This window comes from Chionomys nivalis, chromosome 2 (genome assembly GCF_950005125.1).
Source record: "Chionomys nivalis chromosome 2, mChiNiv1.1, whole genome shotgun sequence".
NCBI lineage: Eukaryota > Metazoa > Chordata > Mammalia > Rodentia > Cricetidae > Chionomys > Chionomys nivalis.
In genome coordinates this window covers 18,201,617-18,218,764 of record NC_080087.1, presented here as the reverse complement: position 1 = coordinate 18,218,764, position 17,148 = coordinate 18,201,617, and the positions used below count along the sequence as shown (strand labels likewise).

The 17,148-nt window shown below is 42.8% G+C and overlaps 1 protein-coding gene across 4 annotated transcripts in view; it reads left to right on the top strand.

Moving 5' to 3' along the window:
- The window catches only part of Plekhg1 (pleckstrin homology and RhoGEF domain containing G1), a 217,668-nt gene that overhangs the window by 154,440 nt on the left and 46,080 nt on the right, over window positions 1-17,148 (top strand). For all 4 annotated transcript variants that reach the window (XM_057762173.1, XM_057762174.1, XM_057762172.1 and 1 more), the window contains one exon: window positions 5,215-5,315. In XM_057762173.1, the coding sequence (XP_057618156.1) occupies window positions 5,215-5,315 (101 nt within the window). The remainder of the gene's footprint in view (window positions 1-5,214; window positions 5,316-17,148) is intronic.

Here is a 17,148-nt window from a genome sequence, read left to right as displayed (position 1 = left end):
GTGGGCATGTAGAACTAAGGAGTCTTGCTCAAGGTATGTCTCTGTCCATCACTGACCCAGCTTTTGGGTGATTGCCTCTTGGGAGGCAAGTTCCTCCCCTGGCTGGCAGCCTTTCTCTTCTCCTCAGTGTGGAAGTCCACCAAAATTTGGTTGTTTGAAATCCATTGTTTTTCAGTAGTCTATTAACCCAAGTGTCTCTTTAAAAGGTCTCCTCTCCTGCCGAGGGTTATAATCCCTTCCTGGAATTGACCACTTCTGCCTTTGTGTGTGATTCCCTTCTCTACTGAATATGTGGGCCCTTCTCTACTGGACACTTACCAGCTATTTAGCTGGAACTGGACAGGACCTGTTTGTTGACACTGGTATTTTCAGCTACTTAAAGAAAGGAATCTGCATGATTCAGTTTGTAAACTCCTAGCTTGTAAAACAGAACTTGGCATCCGCTCTTAATGCCCTCAGAAAAAGCAGGTGAAAGGTCTGGCTGAGTGGAGAAGAGTGTACTTTTACGCTGTAAATCGATATACAGATATAGGTCAGTCTAGTTTCAGTGGCGTCCCAACACATACCAGGTGGTAGCCAATGATGGCTTCTGGGAAATGGAGACGATGCTCTCTCCAAAATAAAGAGCAGCGCCACCACCACCAAGAGAAATGAAAGATGTAAGAGCTCTATCAAATGGGTAGGGTGCAAAGTGTTCACAGCAGGAGCTGGACCAAAAAGTGTCGCAGAAATCCACTGTGTGGGGGTTGATGGATAAGCAAGAGGATTAGGAAAGAGGTTTCCAGTATCCTTTCCATGGTGGGACTACCGCCAAGCTGAAGAGAGTGCAGGAGAATATGGATCTAAGCCATTGGGAGGCCCTCTAGCTGTTTTTCATATAAGTAACTATCTTTTCTTCATTGTGATTTAACTCTAATAATTGCTAAGCAGCTTATAAGATTTTAAAACACAATCTCAAAGAAGAGACAGGTTAGGGAAGCCAGTGGCTAAATGTCCTGAATCACCATGTAGACATTGTCCCAGTGATCTCTATAGAACTTTCTACAACAACCTTTTGTGTGTCTTTACAGCATGGTTATGTAGACCGGGATTTCTCCAACTGTCATGTGTGTGCGTGTGTATTTATGTTTGTTGAATGTGTATATGTTTCTGTGTGCGTATATGTTTGTGTATGTGTGTTTGTGTGTATATGTGTATGTGCTTTTGTGTGTGTGTTTGTGTATATTTGTGTGTGTATGTTTGTGTGAGTATATGATTCTCTGTGTGTATATGTTCGTGAGTGTATGCTTGTGTATGTATGTTTGTGTATGTGTGTTTGTGTGTATGTGTATGTGCTTTTGTGTGTGTGTTTGTGTGTATTTGTGTGTGTGTATGTTTGTGTGAGTATATGATTCTCTGTGTGTATATTTTTGTGTGTGTATGTTTGTGTGTGTATGTTTGTACGAGTGTGTCTATGTTTCTGTGTGTGTATGTTTGTGTGTGTATATGTGTGTGTGTTTTATGTTTGTGTGAGTGTGTGTGCACGTATGCTGTGTTCTAGTTTCTGTCACTCATGGTAGCTTTTGTAAAATATTAAACAGGGAAGAATAAGATATGCCAATTGTGGGGCTGAAGGGGTGAGTCAGTGTTTAGGAGCACTGGCCGCTCTGCCAGAGATCCGGGTTCCATTCCTACCACCCGTATGGCAGCTCAGAACTACCTGTAACAACAGGTCCGTGGAAGATCAGATGTGCTCTTCTGACCTCCACGGGCACCAGGCCTGCCTGTGTGCGTGGACATGCATGCAGGCAAAGCACTCGTGCACATAAAATAAAGACAATAATTTTTTAAAATAATTTAAAAAGACATGCCAGTTATAGAAACACAGTCAAACTCACATCAAGGTGTCAACATGCTTCCTCAGGTTCTCTTTATATTGTTGTGAGTTTGCCAACTGCTTCCTGTCCACTCCCACACCTCAACAGGCACCAGATTAGACTTGATTTCGATTATTTTCAAATAAGAAGCCAGAGGAGAACAGTCATGTACAAACTGTTCAAGGAAGGGGATCTTAAGGACATAAACTGCTTAAAAACTGGATACTTTAAAGCAGATTTTTAAATCTCAGAGGGAGTGGCAGAACGTTCTCCTTTTGAGTGTCTCTGCTGTTCCTGCTCGCCCCCAAAGCAGAGTGAAGAATTCATAGCCAAGAATTCTTTCTAGCGCAGACCCTTCTGTGGGTTGGTTATGAGCCGTTTGAGAGCCATAGGTGCTGACATGAAGCCAGTGATGGGCTCTCTTGAGTTCACTGGTGTCCTCGCTCTGTCATTTGAGCCCAGAGCGAGCTGTTATTAGGCTGAGCTTCCAGCCTCTCATTTTGGCTTCAGATGATTACAGCTGCCAGGGCAGCCCATGCTACAGTGGCTTCCCGCAACTGGTTCAGGGTTAACGTCCCCTATTTAAAAGACTTAATTATGGCCAGAGTAGGGCCATCACGCTTTGATCTGTTATCTAAAATGACCTACAAAAATCTGGACTCCTAATGGCCTCTTTTCTCGGCGATGTCAGAAAAGCAAGCAGCCTTTAAAACATAGGGCCTCTGCCATAAACTCTCAGCGTTTCCAAGTACTGTCCACCAGAGATTTGTTGAGAGGGAGCCACAGGCTTTGTCTCCAGCAGCAGATGCAGTTCTTCCAGGGTTGTAACTGGGTTTTCCTTCCCAGCCTGCTGTAGCCACTCCTGTGCATTATATCCTGTCACCATCCCTGCTGTTACGTCTCAGCTTCTTCGTGTGTCGATATAGGCCAGGGTCTCTAGTTTAACTTCCTTAATTTGACATTCAAAATATTTCTTCAAAATGTCTAATTAGGGTCTGGAAAGGTGGCGCAGTGGTTAAGAGCACTTGCTGCTCTTCCAGGGGACCCAAGTTTAGTCCCTAGCACCCAGGTTGGGCAGCTCACAACTGCCTGTGACTTCATCTCTAGGGGAATCAGACACAGCTGGGTTTCTTGGGCACCTACACTTTGTGTGGAGTACGTGCACACACGCGTGCGCGCACACACACATTACGATAATAAATCTCTTTAAGTGGCTAATGCCATACTAAGGTACTCTCAAAAAAAAGCATGTATTGGAGTTGAGTATTAGATCATTTTTATGTACCATGTATAATTTAACAAAACTATTAATTTGTTTTGTTTGACATCTCTTTGGGGAGGAGTGCCGGCCATAGCCTGTGTGTGCAGGTCAGAGGACAACTCATGGGAATTGCTTCTTTCCTTCCACCATGTGGGTTCTGGGGTGGGGAGGAGAGGTGGGGGTACTCGGGGCATCATCAGATTGACGGCGAGTGCTTTTACCTACTGAACCATCCCACTAGCTCTCAGAAAGTGCTTTCTGATGAAGCGCAGGCTGTACATGCTGTTCAAATGTACTATTGCTTCAGTTCAGCCCTTGGGTAGCTGCTCTTGGCTGGACGTTAACTCCCCTACGCACACAGAACTTCCTTATCACTGTCCCTCTTGTGAGTGATAATGAGTTTGGCATGCGGAGGTGGGGCAGGGAGGATGCCAGCAAACTACACCGAAACCCTGTGAGCCTGATTTCTTATGAGATGTTCACTTCCAGGAAGGGAGGGAGAGAGGGAGAGATGGAGGGAAGGAGAGAGGGGAAAGGAAAAAACAGTTACCAACAAAGCTTGCTTTAAAAGATAATAAAAGTCACATGTGGTAATACTTTTAAAAGGAAAGGGACCAGAATGAAAACATATTTGCTGTGAACAGTGGCCTGTGCTACTTTAGGAAGCTAGTGACAACTTAGCCTTTGCTGTCTACAGAAGGAACAAAAAAGTGTGGCTGAGGAAAAGGCATAGGAAATGAGAACCTGACGGAGGTGAAACCCTAGCTTCTCTTCAGTGGGTTCTTCTGTGCACTGTCTTGTGGTCTGCTGGAATATGGGGTACAGAGGGGAGCTGTGGTCTCTGTTATTTTGCGAATGTACCCTCACCCCAATGCTGTAGCATACCACCCCGCCCCAGCCAATGCTTTTAGGTCACATCTTGTGCTTGGAAGGAAGCGGAGCTACAGTGTACAGTTCTGGGGAAGGGACTGTATTTATTTTTTTATTTTACGTTATTTCAGCTGTTCTCACTTTTTTTTTTTTTAAATTCTGTCCTTGTTTCCTACTGAGTCCATTCTTCAGCAGTTGTGGGGAGAGGAACATTGAGTTATGAACCCCTGAGCACACAAGGAACAGAAGGCAGTTTCCCATCTCTTGGCAACCCAGGCAGCATCTGGGCCATGTTGGCTTAACCCTCTGTGGGTCTGACTGATGTGGGATGTGTTTAAGTGCTGTTTAAGTGTTAGACATATAAAATTATTTCCATTCCGCACGGTTCAATAATCTAACTTAACACACTTAACAAAGGTGAGTGTTTTGCTTACTCTCTCAACTTCCCCAAGTTGCCATGGATCTGGTCCTATGTGTAAGTATCTGATGTCTTTAAGCCTTAACAATTTGTGTTAAACACTCTATCACACTTGAACTTTTATTTCTGATTTCCCACTATCTGAACTTCAAATGTGTATGACCAGTACATGTGGAATCAAGAGATCATCAGCCTGGGGTATTGTTCTTTGAATTCTGTCTGCTTTGGTTTTTGAGACAGGGTCCTCATTGTCCTGGGACTGGATAATTGAACTAGGCTGGTTGGCCAATGAGCAAGCACCAGTAATGCGCCTATCTCTGCCTTTCTGGTATTGGGATTACAACCAGCATGTGTTGTCACCATTGTGAGCTTTTTCATGTGGGTGCCAGGGCTTGAACTCAGGTCCTCACGCTTGCGCAGCAAGCATATTCCAACTGAGCTGTTCCCTGAGACCCCTGAATTTTTTAATCACATAAACCATTCAAGGGATAGGAAATAGCCTGCCCAAACTTTGACATTATCACTAACTGTGACCAGCATCCATAGAAGGAAGCTCTGATGGAGTGGGAAGCTGGGGGATGCGTTAATGTAGGGCATCCCCTCTCTCTCCTTGCTACAACTGCATGCCCTTTAATAGGCAAGTATTATGCTCACTAATGAGAGAACATCTGTCTGTACTCTGTGGTGGAGGTAATGAGTGCATTAGGATCATAATTATTTGGAACAGATGACAGTGATTCATCTTGCATATTAAAAATGTCTTAGAAGAAATCAGGAGTCCTAAGGCATCCTTCTCATTGGCTTCACAGGATTACCTTGCCTGCATCCGAGACCAAACAAAACTTCCCCTGGGGACTGAAGATAGGGCTGCTCTTTTTGGAAACATCCAGGATATCTACCACTTCAATAGGTAAGTCAATACCCTAAAGGTTGTTCTCGTGTCAGAACACTGTGAACTGCTCTCGGTCGAATACACCTAAGACATCTTTGCCCATAATCCTTGGTTCAGCTTCTCAAATGTTGTCCCTCTCTGTCCTCCTGGCTCAGAGAAGAGACTTAGCTCCCTGGAAGATCACTGAGATCTTTTGTCCACAACAGAACGCAAGTGGAGCATCCGAACATCACACTGGTTTGGTCTCCAGAATCGACCCCCATGCTGGATTTTCAAGATGCTTTCTTCTGCCTAGAGAGTGATCTGGGCCTAAGAGACAGACAGTAAACTCTTTAAGTTGTAACAATAATTCCATTTCACTGATAATTATGCATTACAAATTATTACAATATTCTTGCATCTATTTGTGGTGTGTGTGTGTGTGTGTGTGTATCACAGTAAGAGAAAAACTTGCAGAATTGTTTCCTTCCCCCATGTAGGTTCCAGAGAAGGAACTCCTGTCCCCAGACTTTGGCAGCAAGCACCTTTACCTGTTAAGCCACCTCGCAGCCCCCAGTTCAAATAACTTAATTCACATCTTATTAAATAGCTTCTAGGTGGGGGGGGGGGGAGCACTAGGCTAGAAAGTTACACTGGTACCTAAGACTAGAAGCTGCAGAGTGGAAACAGGTTTATGAGCTGTGTAGGTTTGTAGCACAACTTGGGAGACACAGAAGGCAGGCTAAGAACACAGGCACCACTGTTTATCCTTTATGAATTGCATCTTGGCTCAGCTATGCACACATCATGGATGAGTCTTTAAGCTGAATTAAATCACTAACCCCTTCGCTAAGGGTTTCTCAATGATGCTCTACCAGGACACACACACACATGCACACATACACACACAAACCCTCATCTCTTCTACTTTTTTCTCATTGGCATTCCACAATATCTAACATGTATTATGATGGGCTTCTCATAAAACATTCCAAGGGCAAGAATGTGTTTGGTTAATGCCAATGGATCTCAAACAGCTATCTGGCCCATGGGAGACATTCACACTTTTATGAACAAATGGATGCCATCTCCTGTGGCTGTGGGGAAGCTCTTAGCTGACATACCCAAAGGTTCAGCTCAGTGTCATCATGAGAGCAAACATCAAAACATTCCCAATGGAGGTGTGCATTTGACACAGTGAACTGCCATCATAAAACTTTATATCACCCTTGTTCTGTGACTCAAACATACTACAAGCTAAGCCCTATCCCTCTTTGCTTATTCAGGCCAATAAAAATGAGTTCCTCAGAGTCAGGGTCCACATCCCCCTTGTCTCTTTGGAGCCCTGATATTTAGCTTCAGCCTGGCTTACAGGAGGCAAGTTTCTCCAGTTCTGACAAGCTAGCTCATAGGAAGCCCCAAGGCTACAACAGGGTTTCACTTGCTTGCTCTTGTAGACACTGAGAATCATTTTGTATCTTCTGAACCCATGCTTCTCCTCCTGGGCCACCAACTGAAGCACCTAGGAAGCTCTCCTTAAAAGCCACCATGAGGGTACAGTTGGTAGGTAGCTTACCTAGTATACCTGAAGCCTTAAGTTTCAATCTCAGCAGCAAATAAAACCATGGGTGCTGGGTTCACCCTGTGGAAGCAGGAGGATCAGAAATGGAAGGTCATCCTCAGCCATATAGTGAGTTCAAGGTCAGCCAGGAATCCATGACGCCACGTCTCAAAATAAAAGAACAAGTAATATCTGGCCTAAATGGAATCATACCTCTCCTTTAAAGGCTCAGGAATTTCTAAAAGGGAGACAGAGAAACTGTGAGACCAAGAGTGGGTGGGTGACTCTAAAGAAGCAGCATTTTCTATACCCAGCAGGGCTGACGTACATATGAACTCACAGACCATAAAGGCATGCACTGAACATGCACAAGATCGAGCCAGACAAAATCCCAGCATGGAAGGGAAGTAGGCATGATGTCCCGCCCCTCACCAAGAAGCTGTTGGAAACTGACAGTTGCTGGGAGAGGGGAAATCGGTTTTCTTCAGTGGAGTGGCACTGGGTATATCAATCACGTTCCTGGGTGGGCCCAGTGCTCAGGAGTAGTCAACAACATAAACTGGACCCCTCAAAGCTTCTTCTTGTTGTTTTTATGAAAGAAAAAGAAGTGAAGTTGGGTGGGTAGGGAGGTGACAGGAAATCAGGGAGGAGTTGGGGGAGGGGAAAAATCTGATAAAAAATATGCTGTATGAATTCTCAAAAAATAAATTAAAAACATTATTTTTAAAGCAATATTGGGACCCTACTTTCAGAAATTGACTCATCGGTCTGGGATGGGGCAACAGCCTCAGAATTTTCAAAAAGGCCTTCAGGTATTTATAATGTGGAGCCGCAGCAGAGAAACACTATCTGAGTAAATCAGCCCGGCAATGAGACAGTGAGAAACACATCGAAAACTGAAGAAGCCACACTCACTAGTGATGTGCTGGTTTTAAAGCAGGCCCCTATTTAGCAATACCATGGTCCTGGGATAGTATCACTTTCCAGAGCCCACTAATGATACTGTGACCCAGAAAGATGCTGGATACTGAGAGATCCCTGCCCTAGCTCATCTGTGGTTTGGCAATAAATTGCTGGTGACCAGTACTTGAGGAGTGTTTCCTTTTGTCAGAGGCCAGACAGCCTCTAGAGCCGTCTATGTCATCAGTGAGTACCCTCCTGCATAGCAGGACCCTGTGCTTCAAGCCCTGTATGAAGTTCAGGAAGCTATGCCTAACCTCAGGAGGGATTTTCACTCCTTGGAATTTAAATGTGTGTGTCTCCTAGTCTAAAGGAAGAAAAATGTGAGTTAGCAAGACGGGACTCAGCAGTGAGGCCCATTATGCAAAAGCTAAATATCTCGGAAGACCTTTCTACTCCTGAATCCACTCTCCGTTCTTTTCTGTTGGATGTCCGTTGACGCTGAAAGCCATTCCTGTCTGAAATATGCCTGGGTCAGACAGAAGCACTACCCTGCTGAAGATGAACATACAAGGCGTGGTACGTTCATGCCATGGCAGCCCATTGCATTCATGCCAGTGGCTGCGGAGATCACACTTGGCATTCACGGTTCAGGCGGTATCTTAATCCTATTAGCCGTTCTGCGAGGTGGAGAGAATGCAATAAGACACACACATTTCATACATGAGGAAGCAGCCTTTGAGGCCGCCAAGTCCTCTGTTCCCGGGTAGAGCATAAGACTGGGCCACTTTGGATACTGCTTTTGTTAAACTCTATTGTCTTCCTCTGTTTTGAAAAATTATCTCTTATTTAACTTTGCTGTTGAATTATCTAGGTTTTGTGGGTTCATTAGTTGTTTGCTTGTTTGTTTATTTGTTTGAGACAGGGTCGCATCATGTAGGCCAGGCTGTCTTCAAACTGAGTTTTCGTATGGTAGCCTCCAGGGTGCTGGGATTGCAGAGGTTCACACCCATGCTCAGCTGCATACAATAGAATTGTTGCCTTTGCTTTGTCCCCATTTGTTTGGATTTCTGTTTTCTTATATCTAGAATCTAAATTTGTAATTTAAATGACCCTGTGGTTGCTACTGTTGGTTAAAATGAGAACACCAATGTGACTTTAAGTCACTGCTCATGCATTTTTAATGATAGTCCAATTGATTTCTAAGATGCAGCTGTCTGGCGAATGACGGAGCTTCAGATAATAGTTCTGCTGTTAGTAATTCCAGATTTTTCAGCATGGTGTTATTGTATCCAACTAGGTAAGACTTAAGTCTCCAAAGTTAAAGGGGGAGGGTATATTAGCCTGAAAACTTTAGCTGATTGGGTTTCATTTTCGAAGACACACAGATGGAGCAAATCTAAATCTGAAAATCCAAAAAATTGGGAACTTTTGGAGCACTGGCCCACGTTGAAAATTCCACATCTGACCTCATGGAATGTGTCACAGCCATAACACAGACCCACTGAAAACTACGAAATTGCCTCCAAGCTGAATGTACCATCTGCAGATGAAAATAACAAAATTCGGGTCTAGACTTGGGTCCTGTCTCTAAGATAAGGAAGGCACTATGTCTATGCAGATATTCCGAACCCCAAAAGCACTTCTGATCCCAAACGTGTGGGTTAGGAAACCCTTGACCTGTATTTCCAACACACAGAAGATGTAGAATGATACAATAACCTGTATTCTATATCATTCTATATTGTATCTCTGAAGCTTTCTTGTACCATATTTACTTTTTAAATTCCTCACATTTTAAAGGCATTAAAAATCTCACTGAAAACCCCTTCTATGCCCTTCTCCAATGTCATTCTGCCCTGGGTAGAGTGATAGAATACACTTATGTGCTGGCACACCAGTTCTCTGGCGTGGCAATGCAAGAGAAATCTGGATTTGATTGAGACTGAGATTGTTATAAGGCATAAATACACCCATCCTGGTATCATCCTCTCATGTATTAAAAACTGGAGAAACAAGTGTCTTAGATGTCTAGGGTCTACGTCAGCACCGAAGAAGGAATGGGAAAGATGCAGGGTCAGTTAAGATAAACCAGCTTTCCCTGAATCCGTGTTTCATGGTAACTTACTATCCAATGTGGTGCTCCATTTCCAAGCTGGCTTTGTTTGCTTTCCTGTTTTGCTGTATAGCAGTGATAGGGCATTGTTTCTGGGGACGGAACCCAGGGCCTCACACATATTACACATACATGTGTTCTACCACCCAGCCACATGCCCCAACCTCAGGGTAGGAGTTTTGTTATCATTACATATATCTTTACTTGAAATATGCCCCCTGCTTTCCCTTGGTTCTTTTTTTTTTTTTTTTTTTTTTTTTTCCGCTCAGCATCATTTTTGAGCTTCAGTCCTCCAGTTCATGTAGCTGTCACGTGACTCTTCGCAGGGTGGCTCTGGATTCTGCGTTGGGCCAGTTGCAATAGGAATGAGCAAATTTTTTCCCCTTGCTGGTCACTTAGATTTCTTCTGTGATTTTTTTTTTTCTGTCCATCCCATTCTCTGCTCTCATGTTGGAACTTTTTTCTTTTCTTGTGGCTCTATCAGAGTTGTTTATCAATTCTGTGGACCATGTGAGTCGCAAATCTCTTTTCTAAAAGACACACCTTTCAACTTCAGTGTGGCTTCTCGGAAGACAAATTACACAATCCACAGCACACACTACACTTTTGAAAGCAGGACGCTTGGGGTTGGGTTTAAGGCTTATCTCCCATGTTCGGGTGATAAGCATAATCTTTTTTTCAAAGACTCCTAAAAGTTTGCTCTTCCACATTTGTGTTTCATCTGCCGAAGCTGATGGTGGTGTAGCGTTTGACAGTAGGCCCCAGCTCTGGCATCACACGCCTGGCCAGTGGTCCCATCACCACTAACTGAAATACACAAGCTCTCCACACTAAGCTGCATGCCCTGTCCTTTGTATGCCAAGCTTACATGGGTATGTGGGTCTGCATCCAGGCTCTGAATTCCTTAGGCTACTTTCCCAACTGTGCGGGCGCCATGATGCCCACGTGCAGCCCTCTTTGCTCCCTTTCCACACTGGTTTAATTTCTCCCGACTTACCCCTCCAATGGGCTTAATTGTTACTGTGTGTTAGTTTTTCAAAATCTGTGCAGTCCTCTGTTGATATTTCCACAAACCTAATGTTAAAAATGACATCCTTATATGACCAAGTCTTCCTATCCATAGCTGCATGTCTCTTTGACCAGTTATTTATTTGTTTATTGGTTCATTTTTGAGACAGAATTTCATGTAATCCAGGCAGGCCGAGAATTTGCAATATGACCAAGGATGCTCTTGAACTCCTGATTCTTCTGCCTCCACCTCCCACATCCTGGGATTGCAGATATATACCTGGTCCCATCAACCTTTTAAAATGTTACATAACAATTATTTAACAACTTTTCTCCCACATGGAAACATGTAGCTTTAAAAATTAACTCCTAGAGACCTTAACATGCTGACATTATGTTCACTAAACTTTTCTATGAATTCTCAACAAGAAATGTTTTTGATTCGTATATATGTCACTATATCCAAGGAGTTTCCCAGGCTTCCCCAGTGTGTCTAACAATGACTTGTAGATGCTTCTAGAGTTCTACATAATCATTCTGAAAATAAAGTGAATTATTTTGTTTCCTTTCTTAGTTGTTCTTCCCTGGTGACCTCTTCTTTAATCCCACTGCTTGGAATCGCCTTTCTCCCACAATGTCACCATCCTTATCTTCATTTTGATGTCATCAGAAGCATCTCCCTACTTATGAATTAAGTGTAATGAAACATAGAGAAATAGTCTCCATTTTGCCAGAGTTTATCAGAAATATTGTGAATATTGACCATTACGGAATGTAGAGTTTAATTAAACTTAGCATGTTATTTTACTCCTCTGCATATTGAGTAGCCTGCATTGATAGACATTCTAATTTAAATCATATACATACATCATTACTACAATAAACTCCATCTGCTCATGATGTTTTCCTTCTACTTCTGTATACTGAAAATTTTTTTAAATAATAACATGATTTTTTTCTTTCATTGTCTTCCTTTCTGTTTTGAATTTAAATCTCATGTCACAAAATGCAACTGAGACTTAATTTTGGTCTACTTCTCTTACTGTGTAAAGTCTGCCCCCACCTCACTGCCTGCCCCACCCTCTACTCCACCCCACCAGCCCTGAAATTGAAGTCTCTGGTTTGGTGTCTGGAACAAATCCCCAGATGATCAGAAACTGGGTTAGTTAAAAGAAACCACTTGAGCCCGAAAATCCCAAAGCTTTTACAAACTTGTATTGCCAACCAAAGGGAAAAATGCCAGTGCTCTTGGACTAGAGAAGCTGTCTAAACTGGAACTTGAATCTCTCTTTACGGATGAAGTATGAGGAAATGCAGGCAGTTCCTCCAAATTGAATTTTTATGTCTAAATTGTTGCTTGGCAGATTAAAATGATCAAAGCTCAAAGTAAAAATTTCCATTTTGCTTTGGATCTTTGTCTTCACTCAGTATGCCTATGTGGAGCCTTTGCTGTGGGCAAAATGCTGGACTGGGCCTAACGACTGAGGCCTGAATGGCCACGTTGTACAGCAGGAAACTAAGTCATCTAGTCGAGGAGTGAATAGGATGCTTTGAAGAAACTGACGACCATGTGATTCATTTTATTCCAGGGTCTAGTAAAGTCATCACAAAATAAGCTAAATATGTCTTAAGTCAAAAAACTATCTTTGGACTATGTATTTTTAAAATGTAATACAATGATTCATTGGAACATATAACAAGGCAGAGAGAAGCGGGATATTTTCTTTTTAGTACATTTTTCAACCTACCACAGTGACTCCCAGCTTTATACAATAGTAGGAATCTTTTTGTGGACAGTCTTCTTTCTGGCAACCGGAGTTCAAGGCAAATAGTTTTTATAGTGAGTTCCAGGACAACCAGGGCTACAAAGAGAAACCCTATCTCAAAAAACAAAAACAAAACAAGAAAGCAAAAACAAAAACCAAATAAACAGCAAGTCTAATGTATCAGTGAGCCTAATGTGACATTTTCCTTTCCCATGTGCATGCGAGTCTCTTTGGAAGCTGCACATTAAAATGGCTTAGTTAGGTGGAAGGAAAAGGAAGTGTTGCCTGGAGTCTGTGCCAGCCGAAAGAGGAGAAGCCTGTTCCCAATCCTCATTCAACATAAAGCAGTATGACCTTGCAGTCATGCGACAGTTCCTGCATGGGGCTCACCGCAGTGGGCAGAGAAAGCACCATGTATATTGCGATCTTGAAAGAGAACAAAGCTATTGCTATTGCCCACTAGGGTGAGTTCAGAGGCCTGAGCTTGAGAAGGAAATGATATCATTTTCTTGTTCGTGATCCCATTCAAAAGAAAGGACAGATTTAGAATAATTACTCAGAGAAAGGATAACAGACTGAGATCCTGAAAGCAGGATGACTGCAATCAGCTTTTAGCTCAGAGAGCAATCTCTGACTCTGTCCTCTAAGACGGGCAAGTCTCGTCGCGCACTGCCCATTAGCCTGCAGTTCTGGGCGGCCAGTCCTGTTGCTGGTGCTTGGTTACTACACTGAGACCCCCACTGTACCCCCCAGTCTTCCTGAATCCCCACACTCTCCATTGCTCACCAACCTCTGCCACAGTGGCTCCCTTCCTACATCTCACACACAAGAACCAACCGCACTCATTCTGTCTTGAATTTGAGGCCTCATTTCTCAAATGATTTCTTTCAAATCTCTTCATGCCTTCAACTATCAGTCACCCCCTCAGATAATAAACTTTATGACCACCTAACCCTACACCACTCCCCTGCCTCAGTTTCCCTGCCTTATTGACTTCAGACATAGTGATCTTTTTATTGTCTCCGCCTTACATGGTACCACGTGGTATTGACTGTTTTATTAACATTGGTCACCTATGATCAGAACATAGGCACATGAATCATAACCAAGGCCTTTGTTATCTTTACCTTTCATGTCTGACAGGGAAGTCTCAGTCACTTTTGGTTTTGTTTGGATAGTAACCCCGCAGAAAGAACATGGGAGAAGGAACCCCTATCATTCGTCTTTACATTGTGTTTATGCTATTCAGTAAAAAGGCTCAAAAAGAAAGGCTGCCAGAAGACACCAAGAGAATCTCCCAGGTGGGTCTTTGGAAATTCCAGGGTCCACAATCTCATACTTAGCCTCCTTAAGTTTGCTGAGGAAATGCCCCCTTCGGTAGCCATATTTCTGTTGGAGCATACAGACAAGGTTCGGGAACCTTCCTTCTGTGCACAGCTTTGCCATTAATTATGATCTGTGTAATCTAAGATAAGCAGCTTTGTCTTTATGAGCTGTGATCTCCTCACTCTAGAGCAGGTTGGGACTGTTGGACTCTGTATTCCCAGCTCTGTGGTTCTCAAGCAGTGAAGGCTGGGCATTCATTTATAGGTGAGGCAGGGTGAACCCCAAGACACTTCCTCCGCCCAGCAAGTCCACTTTGAGATAAAATGCCTGGAGAGAATGCTAGGAGCGTAGAATTTAGTGTGAGGAGTTGCACATAGCCAAGGAATATTTCAGGCAAACTCAGAAATACAGTGTTCCAGAATCCTCTGAGAATGTTTATCTCCCCAGAGAGAAGATTGATATTGATAAGCCCAGACACAAATCCCCCAAACAGAGCCATCTTCCCTTCAGTAAACGAGAACCCCAACGTCAAATACCGTGTCTTTCACTCTCTTTGTCGCCTCTCTTTTCTCCCCCTCTCCCAATGTTCAGGTCACAGTGGTCAGGTTTCAACTGTCTCTCTTAATTACATCCGCCTTGCTATAAATAATAACAATAAAAATATCTGCATGATACTTGCCAAAATAAAAATAACCTTGCAAAGGAGATGTTCTTAATAAGAAGATTGGGGGGGAAATGTTTGAAATTAAGACATTGCAGTGGATTTGAAAGTGATAGGGTGGCCCATTTGGTGTGGTTTCTGATGCCAGCGGACTCATCAAAATCTACCGCTTACTGAGTTTCAGTGGACTGTCAAAGGAAGTCACCCACGTCTGAAGGAACCATTAAAACACTCCTCGTCTCCCAATAACATGTCTATGTGACTCCTTTGCTTTCAGTAGATTTCACCCCAAATAATAGATTACAGCAGGCTGGATTCAGAAGCGGGTAAGAGAACCCAGCTTAAGTTAGATGTGAGAAGTTACAAAAGTATAAAACATGTTCCTCACTCTTTTATAAAAACTGTCACAAATGAATATTTATATTAATATAATTGCCTTATGTATCAGTCGATTAGTATTCAGTTTTAATTTCTAGTAGATTATATATATATATATATATATATGTATGTACGTATACCATCCATTTTAAGACTATTTCAAAGTGTAAATCGGTCCCATTACTTCTACTGTTTGAGTATTGCTACCTGAAAGTGAAGGTCACTATGTGCTTGCTCCCTCTGTGCAGAGATTATAATCAGCATTATGGTTTCTTACTTGGAAGTGTCTTAGAATCACTGCTGCTGTGACGAAACAACTTAAGAAGGCGGTCTTATTTACATGCTTGCTTGCTTGTTGATTTAAATATCTTGAACCACTGTTTTCTGAGGAAAGCCAAGGCGAGAATTCAAACCAGTCGGGAACCTGGAGGCAGGAACTGATGCAGAGGCCATGGAGGGTGTTGCCAACTGGCTTGTTTATCATGACTTGCTCAGCCTGCTTTCTTGACCTTCAGCCCAGCGGTAGCTCCACCCACTATGGACTGGGCCTTCCCCTACCAACCAGTAATTAAGAAAATACCCAACAATCTTGCCTACAGCCCATTCTTATGGAGTGATTTTCTCAATTAAGGTTCCCTTCTCTTAGATGGCATTAGCTTGTATCAAGTTGACATAAAACTACCCAGGACAAATAAAGATTCCCAGGTTTTTTTAGGATAACTCTTGTATGGATGACAGAAGCCAAAATCATCAAGCAGAGGAACAAGAGCTCGACAGAAGACAAAGAACAACCAGAAAAATCATCACCATTATCACCATCACCATCATCATCACCACCATCACCATCATCATCACCATCACCACCTCCACCATCATCGTCACTGCCATCACCATCATCATCACTTCCATCACTATCATCATCATCATCACCATCATCATCATCACTTCTATCACTATCATCATCATCACCACCATCATCATCATCATCACTGCCATCACCATCATCATTATCACTTCCATCACTATCATCATCACTACCACCACCATCATCATCATCACTTCCATCACTATCATCATCACCATCACCACCACCATCATCATCATTATCACTGCCATCACCATCATCATCATCACTTCCATCACTATCATCATCACCACCTCCACCATCATCATTACCACTGCTATCACCATCATCATCACCACTGCTATCACCATCATCATCATCACTTCCATCACTATCATCATCACCATCACCACCTCCACCATCATCATCACTGCTATCACCATCATCATCATCACTATCATCATCATCATCACCACCACCATCATCCTTATCACTGCCATCACCATCATCATCATCACTTCCATCACTATCATCATCACCACCATCATCGTCACTGCCATCACCATCATCATCATCACTTCCATCACTATCATCATCATCATCACCACCATCATCCTTATCACTGCCATCACCATCATCATCATCACTTCCATCACTATCATCATCACTACCACCACCATCATCACCATCACTGCTATCACCATCATCATCATCACTTCCATCACTATCATCATCATCATCACCACCATCATCATCGCCATCATCACCATATCCTCGTACTACATAATAGAATATTTTGCTCCTGTAAAATAAGAACAGATACATAAAGAAACATCCAGGTAGCATGTTCAGACAAAAAACAACCCTAAATCCTCTCAACTTAAGAGTCTGGTGGTAGAGATTAGAAAATTATCAAGTAGATGGGAAATGAAGTAAAGATCTCCTAGAAACAGACAATCAGCAACATGATGAGGGAAAGATGAGAAAAATTAGAAGATCAAACCATAAGATCCAAAAGTGTGAGGAAGAGGACCTCTAATAGCCACAGCAGAGGGACAGACACACCAAACACAGTATTCCAAAGCAGTCAGCTTTAAACGCCTTGGCCCCTGGATCCCTTGCATTCCTGCAGGTTATTAAGACCCACAAGCATATTTGTTTGGATTTTATTATGTTTTGTTTATTGTGTTAGGAACCAAAGCTCAGAAATGATTAAACTATCAATTTATATTATAATAATAATAAACCCGCACATCTTGCCAAGTGACTCAATGACTTTATGGGGTTTGGGGGTTTTGTTTGTTTGGGAGTC